Source organism: Parasteatoda tepidariorum, chromosome 10 (assembly GCF_982258835.1).
Source record: "Parasteatoda tepidariorum strain Cologne lab strain chromosome 10, Ptep-v5.0, whole genome shotgun sequence".
NCBI lineage: Eukaryota > Metazoa > Arthropoda > Arachnida > Araneae > Theridiidae > Parasteatoda > Parasteatoda tepidariorum.
In genome coordinates, this window is record NC_141764.1 from 18,095,464 (window position 1) to 18,114,318 (window position 18,855).

At 29.5% G+C, this 18,855-nt stretch overlaps 1 protein-coding gene across 2 annotated transcripts in view; it reads left to right on the top strand.

Annotated features, from left to right (window-relative positions):
- stan (Protocadherin-like wing polarity protein stan) overlaps nucleotides 1-18,855 on the top strand; it is a 420,791-nt gene that overhangs the window by 248,515 nt on the left and 153,421 nt on the right. For both annotated transcript variants that reach the window (XM_043041038.3, XM_043041047.3), the window contains exons 3-5: nucleotides 4,386-4,538; nucleotides 6,219-6,393; nucleotides 18,633-18,758. In XM_043041038.3, coding sequence (XP_042896972.2) covers nucleotides 4,386-4,538; nucleotides 6,219-6,393; nucleotides 18,633-18,758 — 454 coding nt within the window. The remainder of the gene's footprint in view (nucleotides 1-4,385; nucleotides 4,539-6,218; nucleotides 6,394-18,632; nucleotides 18,759-18,855) is intronic.

The following is an 18,855-nucleotide window of genomic DNA, read 5'->3' on the forward strand; positions in this document are numbered from 1 at the left end:
CTTAATTGTTATTAATTGACAATGATAGTACTGTAGTTTATTGTAATATTGTTTGTTTGAGGAAATATGTAGTGTTTAACTCAAATCAATTAAAATTTTAAAATATTTGAAAAAGACACTTTTAATTGATTTTAAGATTTTTTTTTATTTCCAATCGCGCATTAAAACGCAATTGAACACCAAAAAGATGACAATAAATCTATAAATAAGAGCTAGCAGTCCAGTAGCGTTCTCAGATAGATTTCCGAGGGAGAGCAGGGCACCTAGATTTTAAAATATAATAAAGCTCTTTTTTTATAAAATTATGATCAGTATAAAAAAAATTAAATTCTAGTTATTTTCCTCTCAAATTAAATTCATTTATAGGACTTGCTTCCGTTACTCAAAGCGCTCACCAACTTCTGTGATTACTTCGCATTTATAATTTTATAAATTATATATTTATTATGCTTGAACATTTTTTAATCTATTAATCGAAACGAAATGAAAAAGTGCCTTGATTTTAAAAATGATCAACTTAAATTGAAAAAATAGGGAGATTTCGCACTTTTAGGCCGGCTTCCATATGTTCCCGTACGTGAGATGTAAGCAACTGCGCATGCTCCCGCACGTAAGGTGGAAGCAACTGCGCATGCTTCCGAACGTAAGGTGGAGGCAACAGCGCATGCTCACTTTTACTTTAGGTGCTACGTATCTTTACGTTATGTTGGCGTGATTTACACTTCTAAGACAAAGCTACACGCATGCTGTTTATAGCTGTTAAATATTGTTTTCTATTTAAGCCTACCTTCGAACTAGAAACATGGACAGGGAATGTGAATTTCAAGAAATGTATTGATGAAATTTAGAAACAAACCGCGTGATCTTACAATCATAAATTCATTCGATAAAAAAATAATTTTATTGGTTTTTGTTTAACATTATGGTTGTCTAATTATTTTCGCTTTTTCAAAATTATATTTATTTTAACTGTACAATTTAGTTGAAAGAAGTTAAATAATCAATAAAAGTTTAATTAAACTTTTTTAAATATTAATAATAATTATATGCTGTATTCTTTATTGCTGAATTCATTAAAATCTTTAATCTACCTAATATTTTTGCTCACAGATCCGCAGTTTTAAATAAAGCAAAGCATCTTGAATCGTATACCACAGCTTTAAAGAAATGGTCTACATACATTGTAAATGTTTGTTTTTATTTTATGTTTGAAGTTAAAATGATATTTCAGCAGCGGAGGGTTAACTTACGAATTTTTGCAAAATCTCTTATTTTCACCTACGAAAGCTTGACTTTTTTCAGAGGTACATGCGCATTTCATCAGAGCTTCTAGTGCGCATGCGTCAGTAAATTTACGAGGCTAACTAAAATTTGCGAAATCTCCCTAATAGTTTTAATTGAGGAATACAGAATGTATGACACATGAAGAAGAAATAAATGAGTAATAATTTTACTCATTACTAAGATTTATATCCTTATGATGGTTCAAATAGGAGGCTATTTTTACCACTTTTGAATTAAATATTTTATATTTTAAAAATTTTAGAAATGTCATGATTTATATCTTGTAACACCTATTTTTTTCTCTATCTCTCAGTTGTTTCTTCCTTTTGACATAAACTCGAGTGCAAGCTTATAAGTAAAAATCTCGAGAGAGGGAGCAACAAGTTTACCTACAACAACAGATTAATACTCATTATTTAAAGCAAAGTAAATTAGGAAAAAAGTACTTAAAATTGCAATAACTTTCGAACATATCTGGAATTATGAAAATAAAACAAACTTGTGTTAAGTTAATAAAAAATAATGACCCTCATGCTTCAAATTTAAACTCTGTAATTGCATTTCTGCGGTTTGCAGAGTGGTCCAGATATGAATTTTTATTGCAAGTTGACAGTTAATGATTCTCGAACTAATTATCGAATGTTATTGATTTGTTCCGTTGTACTAAATATAAATTTTTCTACCCACCTTTGGAATTTCAAGTTATAATTTTTGTGCAACAAAACAAAATAATGTAAATAGTAGAAAATATTTACTGCATGCATTGCAAATTATTTAGTAAATTATTGTAGTTATTTTAGTCCCCTTGAAAAAATGTTTTTGGAACGCCTTCATCTGCCTTAACACAAATATTTTAGAACTATTTTCAATTTGATCTTATGATTTTAAAACGTTTCTCTTTTATCCAACTGATTTTTTACTCATCATTGAACATTAAAATAAATAAATAAAAAAGGAAAATAACGAAAACTATTGCTTTCGTCACATTGGCTTATAAGTTTTGCAATTCGAATAAAACTCAAAAGGAATATGTGATTTTGAAAACGATTTAAGTAGCAGAATGTCAAAATCGTCTTCTTTTGTCGCCCAAAGAAATACTTATATTTTGTGTCACTTGTTCGGAGTATGATTGATTTGTCGCCATTTTGTTTTTTCCCCCCCATCTGTATCCTCTCCTTTTGAACTTGTTCCAAAAACGAACCATCAAAGTGTCATCAAACTAACTGGGGCGGGTTTTTATCGTTTGAAGTGTCTCCATCGTTCCATCCCTGTCACTTTCTGTAGATTTATCACCGAAACATTCCTTTTTAGCTTCGCACAATCACTTTTTCGCCTTTCATCAATTTTTTCCTCCTTTTCTATAATCTTTTCCTCATCATCTGAGTATGTGTGATATGCAGTAACACTGAACGCATCTCCATAACCGTCTTTTGTTTTTATTAGTTTTTTGAAAGGTTGGTATATAAATGCATTCTTGGAACATGCATTCTACAATCGAGATACGGTGATTTTTCCTTCTTCATTCGAGTCAAAGGAATATTTTTTATCGTGTTTGTTTTCGAATGTTTGTTTCAATAGGAATAAAAGTAAAATATTAAATGGAATATGAAAAGTAACAATTGTGTTCTTCTATTTTCCGGAATGTAACCAGGAAATCGAGTGTTATCCGGGAGAAATGTAGACACATAACAGTACTTATTGAAGAATCTCTTTTATATGAAAATATATGTATGTGTTGCATCTTTTTAAATGAATATAATAGAAACGTAATTATTTTTTGCTTACCGCTTTCGAAAAATCCCTATTTTAGTTTAGCTATTTTTAGTATTTCAACACCACACTATACCAGCTTCCAGGCAAAGGAATGGTGCCTTCATTCAAAATTTAGATCTGTTAATGGATCCTTTATAATTTAACTGTCATCAAAACGAATCTCTCACAAATAATTTTACCATAATTCGACTTATGTTTCATTTTAAGAATAGACACGTCATAAAATTTATGATAAGTCAATGGCGTCATTAGTTCCTCATTTTAAGACTACAGCACTGCTAAAGTCGTAGTTTTGGGGAATTTTTCCCTTCAACACGACCTGATTTTTTTCAATTCGCAAGCAGCCGAAATTGGTCACTGATGATATTTGTTTCCGGATCATCAGTACAGATGAATTCCAGATCAGAGCCTATCGGTGTCAGTACATGGTTAACAACTAAAAGTTACGTAACTTATATTCTTTATGAATAAATAAAAAACATCAATTTAAATTAAAAGCCACTATTTTCTATCGAAGCCGTTTCCTATGTTAATTTTCGAAAAACCTACTTTTTGTTCCGACTTATATAAGTTAAAGACAGAGTATGAAACATAAATATAATTTTGTAAGCAGTTAATTTTAGTATCAAGATTATAAAGCGAATGGATTCTATTGACATTAAATATTGAAATAACCACCTGAAATTTTGACTTTTTTTTTTTTAATTGTGTCATGCCCAATTCTTGCCAGGTACAGTTATTCTCGTCATTCAGACGCAAGGATGTATAATTGTAACCAAAATTATTGTTCACATAAATAGTCCTTTTCCTAAATTTTAAACACTTATTAATTAATGATAATCTTATTTATTAATTAATTATTAATTAATTATTAATCATAATTTAAAAGGCAAGTGAATCGGCTGGTTAATGGTAGCACTCATTGATCACTGTAATGTTAATAGTTCATTGAAATGCATGGTTCATTACTTTTTCCTTGCCAGAACATGTGGGCAGACACGTTGAAGGATGTTGGACTTGATGGATCTCAATTTTTGTTGTCTGACTTTCCTGGTTTCGAATTATTTACATACGTATCTTGCACCATATTGAATATTTACACACCCTAATATTTTATTTATTTGACTTATGCGAGCTTTAAATAATTGAGTAGCGAAAAAATTATCACTGATTTTGAATAATCATTTATTTTAATAATACTTCCAATCCTGTAGACTTAAATCTCAAACTGTGTATAGAAAATTTAATCAAAAATTTTTTCAATTTGAGTTCTTAGTTAATTTTTACGATGCTCATAAATTCGTAATTTTTTTTTTACCTTTGAATAGGATGATACAGATGTGGAAGCAAAGATACTGAATGTCAGTTTTTCTGTTCACCGACCTGATTCTCGAGACCCGGATGAGTATTACTCCCCCCACTATCTTCAGGAAAGGGTGTATCTGAATCGAGCCATTTTGGCTCGATTGGCCAATGTTCAGGTAAGTTCATTTCGTTTTTCTCGTTATAATAGTTTCTTAATTTTTTATTATTAATTTTTTTCAATTTCGAATGTTACTTGCATTGAGTTAAAGCACTTTCCGTTTTTTTTTATTTTTTATTTCCCTCTCAATAAATACAGTATACTCTTGATATCTCAATGTTAAAGGGACGCTAAAAAATTTCGAGACAGGAATTTTCGAGAAAACAAGTTCTGAACCAAATATGTTCTAAAAAGTAAAAAAGATAAATTCTTAAATTGTATTCTAAAATATAGAGTTTTGGAACACCAGAACAAACAGGACGTTATGTAAATTTCGAGAGAGTGAGTTATCGAGTTAACAAGTTCTGAACAAAATATGTTCCAAAAAGTAAAAAAGATAAATTCCTAAATAGTATTCTAAAAAGTAGAGTCTTGGAGCATGAGAATAAACAGGACGTTGAAAAATTTTGAGACAGTTAGTTTTCTAGATAACAAGTTCTGAACCAAATATGTTCTAAAAAGTAAAAAAGATAAATTCATAAATAGTATTCTAAAACGTAGAGTCTTGGAGCATCGGAATAATCAGGAAGCTAAATAAATTTCGAGTCGTGAATTTTCGAAATAACAAGTTCTGAACCAAATAAGTTCTAAAAAGTAAAAAGGTATAAATTCTTAAATAGTATTCTAAAGCATAGAGTCTTGGAACATCAGAATAAGTACTAATAAACATATTCATACAATAATTGACAATAAGTCTAAATGCAATGATAATTTTAGTTTTAAAGACAACACAAAATAATTATGCATTAAATATAAAAGAATTCGTAAATATAAAAGAAGTTTAAAGAATATAAAAGAAGTTTAAGGAAAATTCTACCAATATAAATTATTGGATATTTTTTTAAAAAATATCCAATAAAATTTTTTAAAAAATGAGAAATTTTTAATTAATAATAAAATTAGCATTTTTGAATTTCAAAAGAAATTCAATGCAAAAATTGCGCAAAATATGGATATTTCAAGCAGTTCTTTTATACTGCGTACGTGTTAAAAATATGTAAATTTTTTTTTAATAATTATATAGTGAAACGTATTTAGTAACTAAGGAAACCATTCTGATTTAAATATCTTGAATATTTAAAAAAAATAATAATAATTCTAGCAGTTTTCTAGGTAATTTTTGTATTTTTTTTAAAGGAAACTATAAATTATAAGGCATTTTCCATAAACCTATCACTTAGTTTAGTACTATTTAACAAGATTCAATAAAAATAACACCGACATTATGGGATATCATCCCTCAAAGAAGTAATTTCATTTTCGCACGTTTTTTGTCCATTTACGATCACATTTTGAACTATTTCAAAGTATTACCACTTGTTATTAAATTTTGTCTTACGATACGAAAGGAAACTTGTGGAAATCCCCCTAATATTCGAAGCTCTTTTTTTTTAAAGTTGAGAGTGGGAATTTTACACTTTAATAAATTATTCTTTTTCATGATCTCCCATCAGTGATTAATTTTTTGTCCTTTTGAGTTTAATTGTGAATGCATATTTAAAATGAATTATTTTGTTATTGCTTTTTTAGTTTACGAATCTACCACTTTATTTATCTCAAGTCATATAACGTACAATACAAACTGGTACGTTATACGGCATGGGATCCCCTAACGTACAAACTGACTTTTATTTTCTAGGTCCTACCATTCGATGACAACTTGTGTGTCCGAGAGCCATGCGTCAATTTCGAAGAATGCCTCTCTGTATTGAAGTTCGGAAATGCTTCTGGATTTATATCTTCTGACAGTCTCCTATTTCGTCCCATCTATCCTGTGAATACTTTCGCCTGCAGGTGTCCACAGGGATTCACAGGTCAGTCTTTCGTTTTATTAGTATAATACAGTGCACAAAATAAAACGAATAACCTAAATAACTTTTGATTTGATAGTTGGATTTTCTCTCGCTAAGACGCAATCTTAATATCTCCAGAGGTCGATATTTTATTTTTTATTTTATAACCGTCGTTGAACATCCGACCCCCAAGTTTTTGGGTTTACGACTCCTAATGTTCAACTACGCAGCCTTGTAATTTTGAACCCAATCCAGAAGGCAAGGGAACTCCTGGATCAAATATTAGGAGAAATTTGTCTTTGTGGAGGACTTTTTGGTGGAACCAACCCGTATTTGAGTTACATGGTGAGGAAAACCCATGATCATTCTACTACTGAGGATATTTCTCGTCAGCATTGTGGTGGGTGCAAGCTGGATGTAGAATTCATATTGACCAGCCGTCGCTGAGATTCGAACCCAGTTCACCTCATTGGTAGGCGAATGCTCTAGATTTCGATATTTAGTGGACCAACTAATTAGTGCTGAAAATATTTCATAAATTACAAAAACTAAAATAAAATTTAGTTGTGCAACTGCCCATAAAGAGCCAATCATACTGTACCCATCTTAGTTTTCTTGACCTTGGGTTTTGGGGTGCAGGAGCATACGTTCCGGTTGGGTGGTTAGCCGAACACGGAACCCCCAGTGTTTTATTTCCAAGCATGCTTTATACTCATTTTACCGAACCACTGAAGAGATAAAAGGCTGAGCCAACCTTGTCCCGTCTCAGGATCGAACCCAGGACTTGTAGCAAGAAAGCCCGAAGCGCTACCACTCAGATGCAAATTACGAAATCAGTCGACAAAAAAAAAAAAAAAAAAGATGAGAAAAAAAAAAAGAACGCTTACTTCCTCAGAATACTTTTTTTTTTATCTTTTCATTTCATGGATTAAAATTTTTGAAACTCTATATATGAAAGGAGATAAGAAAATAGTCAAGTCAGGAGAGCAATGAAAAGTTTGAGTCTTTAATTTCTCATTTAATATTTTTTCCTATTTCGTCATTCTTCTTGACTGTTAGGGTGCTTGACTGTTTTGCGCTCAATTGTAAAAATGAATTACCCAAAGATATTTCTATGAAAACAAAATAATTACTTATAATTATCGATTAATTTTTATGACTTTATTTATTCATGATCGAAAAAAGTTTGAATTGCAAGGTTTGCAAATTTACACATCATTCTAAACAATGCAGCTTAAAATGATAAAAGTCGTCTCCCCGCTATTAAATTATGCAAGTTTTCAGCAAGTCGTTTATTAACTCTTTTAGTGTGCAGATCATTACTTGTTTGTTGATATTTTTTTTCGCGATTAAAAATGAAAATGCTTAAGGACGACTCGAAATTACTACAAGGAAAAAAATATTTATTTTCGTTTGTTTGGAAAATAAAGGTTGTTTTTTTTTCGTCTATGTATGCGCTATTTGCGTAAAAATTCTTTATTTATAATTCAAAAAGAAGCATTTTTTACATAGTCTCAACTTCAGTCTCTTCAACTCCAGTCTCTATAAGAACAAAATGCTACTGCCGCTTAATATAAAAATCAGTAAAATTTTTATTAATTAAATTTAAAATTTAGTTTTTAGTGCCTTTTTATTTTTAACACTCATTTCTTGTGAAATTTTGCACTGATTCCAACTGGTTTTTAATAAATTTATTATCATTGTTATTGTTTACCCTTTTATAATAGTTTTTATTTGTTTATATATTATTCTTTCTGCAGTCATTAAAAATATTTTTCTGAATTTGTAACTAGTAGTTAGTTAAACAACAATCTTTCTTTGTTTCCATTTGTCTACTTTTTAACAAAGTTAAATGTTTACGCTATATCAAAGATTAGTTTTTTTTTTTAATGTGCGTTAAAAATTAAATAATTTTAACTTTAAAAAATGCTTTTAATAAAATATTAAATTAATATAATTATATTAATATAATTAAAATAATATAACTAATCTTAAGTTGTTACTTAAGACGATCTAACTAAGTGAATAATAACTATAGGGATGCTAATAGATATAGAAATACATGGGTTTACACGAGTTTATAGTCCCAAATAACCGAAATATATATATTCTTTTATTTATGTTAAATACCTATAATGAATTATGTAGTATATATACCTTAAAAGTAAGCTAATTTGAATTTTGTAAACTCTAACTGTATACATCAAGGGTCTGTCTAGGTTTTTCTGAGAGGTACCTATTTTGTGAAAATTGAGACATATTTTGTGAAAATTTAGGCATAATTTGAGAAAATTAAAAATTATATTAAAAAATCAACAAAAAAATATGGATTTATCGTTTCTTTCAGGATACAAAAATAAAATTTTAAGAAAAAGTGTTTTGTGAAACTACCGTTTTTCCTAAAGTTGAATTTGTGAAGGTACCGCAAAACGCTAGTAAATTCGGCTTAGACAGATCCCTGTACATATATGTGTTATTGTACTTCTGATTACTGAGAGCTAGTTTGGAAAATTGACACCTCTGCAAGCATAATTAATATTTATAAAATATTTTTCATTTTTACTAAATAAGGTTTCAAGGGGGAAATATTGCACACTTTAATAAAATTAACTTAGAAAAATGCTTTAATTCTATTTTAAACTTATTTTATCTTTTCCTGTGATCGTGAAGTTTTATCCGTTTATCGAGTGAATAATGAATCAAGCAAGATAAATGCAAATTGTAATGATGAGGTAGTGAACGCAAATGGTCTGAGCTATCCCCTGTTTCGAGATCCTGTAGCTCATTAATAAGCAAACCGGTTAATTATCGGCTGCACATGGTCCGGCAGTGCGGTCAACCCCTTGAGCTTGATCCCTCATTTGGGACAGAATAATAAATTTTCCACGTTGTGTAGATTGACACCCTTATGTGACGTTATTGACACGCAAGAATGGAATTTCTCGCCAAGAATAAATCGATGGTGATAGCATTTCAGGAATCCTTATTTTGCTCTTTATTTCTTAAAGCTTTGATATTTTGCTTAGACTGTGATTAAATATGTAAGTATATCAGTCCCTCTCAAAGGGTTATTTGCGATAGTTATTTTTGTTTCGGAGTACCCTACTTAGGGTTAAATTACCCCCAGATACCCTCATTTTGTAGGGTTTTTCAAGGGTCCTCTTAAGTTTACAAAAGTAAAAAAAATTCATAATTTTCTGAAAAATAGATATTTCCAAGTGCATTTTTTCACCATCTTTCTTTAGAATTTTTAAAAATTTATGTATTTTAAGTGCGAAATTTGATGAAATTTCACTAAAAGAAATGAGCTACTAGCTCCCGACCCCAATGTTTTGTAGGGTTTTTAAAGAGTTCTCTTAAGTTTACGAAAGTAAAAAAATGTTCATAATTTTCTGAAAAATAGTTATTTTCAAGTGCATTTTTTCAACATCTTTCTTTAGAATTTTAAAAAATTTATGTATTTTAAGTGTGAAATTTGATAAAATTTCACTAAAGGAATGGGGCTACTACCCCCAGGTCCCAATGTTTTGTAGAGTTTTTCAAGGGATCCCTAAAGTTTACGAAAGTGAAATTAAATTTCTAAAAAAATTAGATGTTTTTAAGTGTATTTTTTCACAATCTTTCTTTAGAATTTTTAAAAAATTTATGTATTTTAAGTGTGAAATTTGATAAAATTTCACTAAAGGAATGGGGCTACTACCCCCAGGTCCCAATGTTTTGTAGAGTTTTTCAAGGGATCCCTAAAGTTTACGAAAGTGAAATTAAATTTCTAAAAAAATTAGATGTTTTTAAGTGTATTTTTTCACAATCTTTCTTTAGAATTTTTAAAAAATTTATGTATTTTAAGTTTGAAATTTGATGAAATTTCACAAAAAGAGATGGACTATTAGCCCCCGACCCCAACATTTTGTAGGGTTTTTCAAGGGTTCTCTAAAGTTTACGAAAGTAAAATTATTTTTCATAATTTTCTAAAAATTAGATTTTTTCAAGTGTGTTTTTTCACAATCTTTCTTTAAAATTTTAAACAATTTTATGTATTTTAAGTGTGAAATTTGATAAAAAGAAGAAGAAAAAAAAAACACTTATTTAGCCTTGTTGTTCTCTTCTGCTCCTCGCTCAAACGCACCCTTACCTGACTCCGTTATTTATTCTTTTATATTCTTTTGCTTCAACCTCTTAGTACTTAATTTTTCTCATTTTTTGTAACCGTTTTCAAAACAATTATTAATTTCTGGGGTGTTTGGTTGGCTAAAATGTAACAAATTTTGTGAAAGAGAAAAAAATTCTGTAAATTTCTCTATTTCATAGTTATAACAATGACGTAACATTCAAACAAGAACCACACTTAACATTTCATACAGGCTAACGTTAAAAATTTCCGACAGAATGTTTTTACTGACATGAACACTTAAACGTATTCTAATGTTAAAGTCAATTAATTTTGTACAAAAATTAAAAATTTCATTGAGATGTTTTGAATTTTTAAAAACCTGAACTGAAATCATAAAAAGTTTAATAACTGAATTTCATAAAAAAGTTTGAATATTTCTGGGTACTGGTAAGTTTCGGCTAATTTGGTTTAAGTAGGGTCCTAAGTTACTCATCAGTCGCAGGCCCAACATACTTTAATCCAAACATGATTATTCTTTCCTTACTTTTCTCCGTCAGGCTCAATTTATAATAGTTTGATTTCATTACCTTGTTATAATCTTTTAGAAAAGTTTTCGTCAAGAAAAATTAAAAAACGATACAGTTTGCGTGCCTAATTATCTTGATGAAATGAGTTGACTGAACTTTAAAACGGACAAATAGCTTAATTACTTTATAAATAGAAGTATTCATCTTTTAAAACAATCACCAATTTGAGCTGTTACAACAAGAAAATTAAAAAGTCATACTTTGGGAGCCTTAAAATCGAATCAATACTTTGATTTTTAAGATATTTTTATTACCTCGTTGAAAGTTGTTGTCTGTATTAAAACGAATAAATAGCTTAATTACTTATTTTAAAAGTGTTGAAATTATTTAAAAAATCACCAATTTGGTTAGATTTTTTCACCGAGATAAAAATTAATAATATCGATAAACAATTCTAAAATTTTTTTGACCAAACAAGGCATAGTTGGAGTATTTTTTTAGATACTATAAAAATTTCAGATCATAATTGCTTTTCATTTTCGCAAACTTATAGCTTTTCATCTTATTGACACTTAAGCTATTTTAATTAAAACTATCGAAAATGCAGTCTAGAAATCATTGAATCTTATCAACCATGAGTGACAGTTATAACTCACAAGTGTTATTAAAACAGCTTATTACCCTATAAAAAATTTGGAAAAAAAATTTAATAAGACGAAAAGATTTTCATATGACGAAATAACTTTTAGAGAACAGCTAAAGTACAGTGCAGTAAATTCCAAGACCGAATTTGCATATTAGCTAGATAGGCTGCAGCTTTGATTTCCAAGAGCTGCAGGGTGACCTCAAAAACCAAAATATCTTTTTACCCATTGGTAAAATGGGCGTTGTTTTGGGTTTGATGGCGTGCGCACCTTATTTGGACGTCATCACACTTTTCAACTGTGTTCAAGACTAATAGTAAGCAGTGCGCATGCGTCTTCATTGCATGCGTTGCTATGGCGACCGCTGCTGTTTGAAAAATTTTTTAGAATTCTTTTTTATCACTTTTAATATTGTTATGCATTAAGTTGGTGAGTTTATTTTTGAGATATGGGACCAGAGAGATCCCACAAATACTTCTTGAAAGGCGAATAAAAGATAATTTCATCATTTGAACCATATTTTTGTTTTTATTGTTTTAATTGAGAATCAGAAATTCTAACCTGCAGTCAAAATGGATCGTTTTCAATACTAATCCAGGTGAATATCGCAAATAAAAAGGGTCCCAAAATGTTTGACACTGTCCCAAAGGTTCGAGTTGAAGAAAGAAAAAAAGCGATCCCAAGGCCTAAATTTACCGAGGCTGAACAAAAAATTAGACAACAACCATTTTGCCAAATGAGTAACCTGCGATCACCATTCAGCGATTAATTTAACTTGTACCCAAAGAAAAAAGTTACAAATAAACAAATGAAAAAATAAAGTTTTCTCTAGTAAGTTTTTTTTCTTCAGATAATCAAGGTTTACGTGTTGTGCAAAATTCTACATTATAGCCTCATCACTATCAATATATTTTTTATCTATGTTCAAGTTTCTATGAAAATAATATATTCAACAGCCAAATAATGTCAACTATTTTAATGTATAATGATTGACAGTAGTGTTTAATGATTAACTGTTGCTTAATCTAGCTGAGCTTAAATACTGCATTGTTGTATTCAAACGATGTAGCCTGACATTCAAGCCAATGAAACTTTAAAAAGTTTAAGCTGGTTTCTATTTCTACATTAACACTAAAAAGACTGAAACTTAGTATATGTATATATTGCCCAAAAGCAGTCAAAATGACTGCATTGTGAAAGAATAATGTGTAAAGAAATTTGTTTAATTAATTTTTAATATTTTTTATATAATTTACTGTTGTATATCAAGTTATAAGTAAATATTAACAATTAAAAATTTTTGCTTTACTTGAAAAAAAATAATAATTTATGCGTTATTATTTGTACATTTTTTTGCAAATGAAAAAGCAGTCAAAATGGTTTTCTAAGACAATCTAATGTTAAAGATGTGTTAGTAAACTAAAAATAAAATTCATGATCAAAAATTCAGAAAATGAAGCTAAAATATTTCTTTACGATTAGGAACTACGTTCCCAATTCTTTTGTAATTTAGTAAGACTATTTATTTACAAAATATGCGGTTTTTCGGTTTTTGAAAACATACCTGATAAATAAGTGACTTTTCTTTAATAACTTTATTTTCGAAACCCCAATAAAACTTTGTTAGAACAGCCTTCACGGATTAACGAAAATATGATTTACTTTATCATAAATTCCATTTTCCCTTCTTATTACAAAAGAAACTTACGACCAAGTATTGGATTGCCGAGATTTTTTTCCCCTCTTCCAGTATTGGCTTTCTTAATCAGGCTACCGTAATTCTGTGGATGAAGCTATTACGGTACAGAACAGAGTCTCATGGGGTCCTGCAATTGGCCGTTTGATCTATCATCCCTGACTTTAATACAGAGTCCCACGAGACTGGCTGCCTTTTAAAGATTAACTGTCCTTGTCATATATGGTCATCATTTTCTGTAGAATCTCTTTATGTTGGCCGCAATTTTTCTTTTGATGATCTGTGGTCCATATCCCCCCCCCCTATTATTTGTCGCTCAGGAGAATTCTAATAATGATCAGTGATATTTCAATTCTTTTTTTTTTACATTGTTCTGAAGCTGTTTGGATTGCTGAGGGAAGAATAATTTTATTGGTCGGAAGTAGCATGGAAATTTTTTTTCTAAAACCTTTTTTGCCAGAAATAAAAAAAAATTAGTGACGTTTTCAATGTTTTCAGTTTATTGTATTGCAAAATTATTAAATATGCCAGTGATGCCTCAATAGACATTACATATTTCCTAGCTTTTAAAATTTCGTTAATTTCTAAAATTCTTATTTAATTTCTTATTTAATTCTTATTTAATTTCTTATTTAATTCTTGTTTAATTTCTTATTTAATTTCTTATTTAATTCTTATTTAATTTCTTATTTAATTTCTTATTTAATTTCTTATTTAATTTCTTATTTAATTTCTTATTTTTATTTAATTAGTTAATTTCTTATTTTTTTTAAATCATTCTTTCCCAAATTTTAATTAAATTAAATCAACTAGTTAATTTTTATTAAAATTTATGAAGAAGCGAGCATAAAATATTTTATTCCTTTCTTATGGATCAATGTAACGGCTAACTTTTTAATTCAATACTAATGTAGACTGATAATTTCACAGTCGCTCTTAATCGGAAAAAAATATCTATTTATAACTCTTTATTCTTTATTTCTTATCACAAATATGTTTCAATTTCATGGTTATACTAATTCTCACAGTCTTCTTGGCGATTCGCAATCACCAGAAGTATTTTCAAACCTAATATTAATTGGGGGGGGGGCTTTATTTTTGGCAATGTTATTTTGGCGATAAATCACCAATCTTAGATTTCTTCCATTCTCCTAACTGTCAGTTGAGAACAATTCAATCACTTTTTGTCTTTTTTTTTATCATCCTGTTTTTCACCACAATCTTCAATTAGTCGATTGTATCATATAACTTCCAACTACACCTGATTCCGTCATCACAATGCCTAGAGTTAGACATTGAATAGATTTGTTTTTTTTATCCTAAAAGTTTAACTTTTATTTTTAACCCAAAGATCAATTTCTATCTTTAGTAAAACTGATTAACATTTTTTTCTTTTTATCTGCTTTGCGGATTATCAGAAGTTTTGAAATGTTTTATTTTCATTTATTTTTGTTTATTGATTTATTTTTTATTTGTTTCATTTATTTTTTATTTATTTCATTTATTTATTTGTTTATTTATTTATTTGAATGTTGATTAAATTTTATCAAATAATCAATTTGAAATTATATCTAGTTAATTTAAAGGACGAACACTTAAAATAATCACCGTATTAAGTTAGCAATCTTTCTAAAAATTCTTTCCGCTTAAGGTTATTGACATTTTCAACGTCTTGTATTTTAAAATATAAAAATAAGTTGCAATGCTTGATATTAAAGAACCTTCGTTTTCTATCCTTGTAACTTAACTTCTGTTTGCAAACCAAAAAAAAAAAATAAATAAATAAACTTCTCACTATCTATAGTATACTACCTATAGTACATAAGCATTTTCGCTTTTCCTCTGTTTCGCCGGACTTTATAAAGTTTTATACCATTAATTGGTTTATTATTTTATAATGTATTTTTTTATTTTTAACTCATAAACCAAATTTAATCTGAGCTGTTTCAGATTTCTCGAAAAAAATGGTTAAATAACAATTTATTGAAGGGTTATTTTACCATATTTAATCAAAACTGTTTATTCACCTAATACGGTTAAATAACCAGAATTTTATCTTACCTACTAGAACCACCTAATGAAGCCACTTAGTTCTTTGTAACTGCAAACATATCATAGCCTAGCGGGCCTATCTGTAAATCGAGTCCTAGTGTTGACACCACAATATTTCTCCATTTCCTTCAACACGTGACGAATTTCCAGTGTCCGGCACTCTCCAATGCCCATTACCTTAGGAAAAGCCGAGCTCCTATGTCCATTTAAATAATTAAATTTTTTAATACATTTTTGAAAAATGCTAGTTGTAAATCGCTAAAAAAACCGTATAGTTTTGTATTCATGGTTTTATAACCATACTTTTTGTAAATGATTTCAAAACCATAAAGGAAAAAAATGTTCTTTACCGTAAACTTTACGGTTAATCGGATTTTACCATAATTTTAGAATGAAAATTTCAACAGTATACTTAAAGTAGAAATACAATCAAAATAATCATTATTTTATGCTAGCAATCATTCTAAGTTCCTTTCCGCTAAATATAAATAGTTATTGATGTATTCAAAGTTGAATTGAAGAATATAAAAATAAGTATGCTTAATGCTTGGCATTCAATACCCTTCTTTTTCTGTCCTAACAATTTAACTTTATATTTGCAAGCCAAAGATCAACTTTTCACAATGCATGTTAAAGCTCATGAATATTTCCAGTTTTCATCGGTTTTGCCGGAAGATATCCGTCGAGTTTACATATCTGATTTATTTATTCCCCTCTTCCGGGATAAATAATACACCCGCGATTTTTCACTTCATTCTAAAACGATTGTTTACCGATAAATGCTCACAACAAAAACAAGCGTAAGTGATGAACTGAAAGGAAAAGAGGAAAAAAAATTTCTGTTTTCTCCTGACATTATGTTCGATCACTGCCATCTACGATTAAGTTTTCATCGATTAAACAATCGCTCAACCCCTCTGTCAATCGATTTGCGAGAGCACTTCACGCAAATTCGATAGCACAACTTTCTTTTTAGCTGATTATTTGCGAAGGGGAGAATATGCGAAAATAAAAAATAAAAATTGCGAAAAAAGAAAAACATTAAATAAAGTTTCGGCTTTGTTGACCCTTAAAATTGCCGCCCCCGTTTATTTGCTTTATGGTTGCCTATATGAATGATTAGAGGCAAGGGTGGACTGCGGAAAAGATTGGCAAAAAAATAAAAAGTCAAGTGTTCTGTATCGATAAATTGCTTTGTGCGTTCGAATAGATAATCTGTATTGGAAGGGAAAACGTTCTGAAGTGTTCTTTTTGCGTCTCCTCAATTGTAGTGTCTTCCTCTGCAAACACTTGTAAGCTTTCATTTAGTCGTTGAAAATCAAATAGAGAATAATTTGTTTTATTAAATATGTTCTGCCTCGATTGTATTACGTGTTTACAAAATGAATTATCGTTCTCTAAAAAAACTTTCATTCTCTTCTATGACAATCATCTGAGGCTGAATTCCTTTTCAGACACTGTCATCATCCGTGATTTTCAATTACGTAATATTTATTTCATTATAGAAATGCTTATTTATTTAACTCAAAAAATATCTCTCTGAGAATTAATACAATTTAAGGGGAATTACTAAAAATCCAATCTAAATGTAATTTTCGTCATGGGGGATTTGAGTAGAATTTTTTTCGTTTTTTTTTTATTTCGTTTGCTGTAATCAAATTTTTTAATGTATGTATTGAAACCAAAATCATAAAAACGTATCATTTTTTGTCGTTTTTAATGCTACTTGCCAATCCCGCAAACCTGTTTGTGAAACCAAGGCAGAAGGTGCATTTTCTTGTTTTTCAGTGGCGCCATCTATGGCCAAGAATAAGACTTCAACCACACACCCGTCACAACCCGTTTCTAAGACGGCCCCAATCATACATCTGATCGTAATTTTGACCTGAACCAGAGAACTATCAATCTCCAATTCAGTACCTAGAGGTATAATTTGTATGGAAACATGGAGGACTTTGTGACCAGACAGATTTAACATGCACTAGTTACCATTTACTACGCAGGGAGTCATCGGCCTACGGGGATCGAACTTGGACATGGAGTCATCGCCCTACCAACCATTCTATCCCGGCATACCCTTTTTTTTTTTTTTTAAATAGAAAGCTCCTTCGATTTTATTATGTAATCTTGTTTATATGAGGTGGATTGCGTGTTTTTCATGTCAAGGGATATTATAATTTAATTCCTATATTACCGAAATATTATTTGCTTAATACTTTTTATTTATTTATTTTTTATAATTTTCATTAAAAGCACTGTAATAATTTCCATTATTACAATTTCTCACTTTAGGGACTTAACCATAAGAAGTGGTTAAGGTATCACTAATTACATCGTTATTAATTATAAAAATAACGTATGATTTAAATAATATGGAAATTTGTTTCTGTTATCAGGGTGTTCTTTGGTAAAAGCTGATTGAAAAGAAAAGAGAATAGTGGTCTGTAATTACCAGAAAAAAATGTTGTTGATCAGGCACAAAAGTTTTACTGTATCTTATAAACTTCGTAAAAAAAGTGATCCAAATATTTTAAATTTTTAAATTTGTGAAAAAAAATTGGAAAAGTTTTCAAATTTAAAAGAATTTTTTAAACTTTTAATTTAATTGTTTATCTTTTTAATGTGCTTTGAACGCAAAATGCAGTTACGTTACAAATAATTCAGGGTAATCATATGTAATCGTGGTTACACTTCATCGCAATTAACCATTGCAATTCTGATAGAGATTAAAATAATGATTAATAATCATGTGAAACGACAGGGAATTAAAAAGTCATTTAACTAAAATATATAACGTCTCTTCCTTTTCTCATTCTGACTAGAAAAGATCCAGTAAAATCACCTTCTACCTTAGAAAATTACTCATAATCATTATGCATCATTGTAATCATTATGCATCATGTACATTATGCATCATTCTACGTTATACTTATGTACAGTTCAGACAGTAATAAATCTGTTCACAATCGTAATCGACGTTACGATTAGCTACGATTACCCGTAATAACGACTAACAGTTAATAGAAATTTTGATTACATTTAGTCGATTACTTGTAAGCAATTCAATTTTGATTCATTTTGATAACGTAGTTTGTGCACTGCAGATATACTGTTGTAATAATGTAATACTTCACCAATGTAATACTTTCCCAAATAAATAATTAAATTTCTTTCGTGAAAACTGTTTTGCAATTGTTTTACATCTGTTTATATCTTTTTTTTCTCCACAGGAATGAAACACAAGTATGAATGTGACACAGAAGTAAATTTGTGCTTTTCAAGTCCATGCGGACCAAATGGTACATGCATCAGAAAAGAAGGTGGCTACACCTGCATCTGCCGTGACGGATTTGCGGGTGAGTACGATTTTATTCGCTTTTATCTTTGATACGACCCTTTTTACGACCATATCTTTGATGTTGTATTTTTGTCAACTTATGTTATATTATTGAA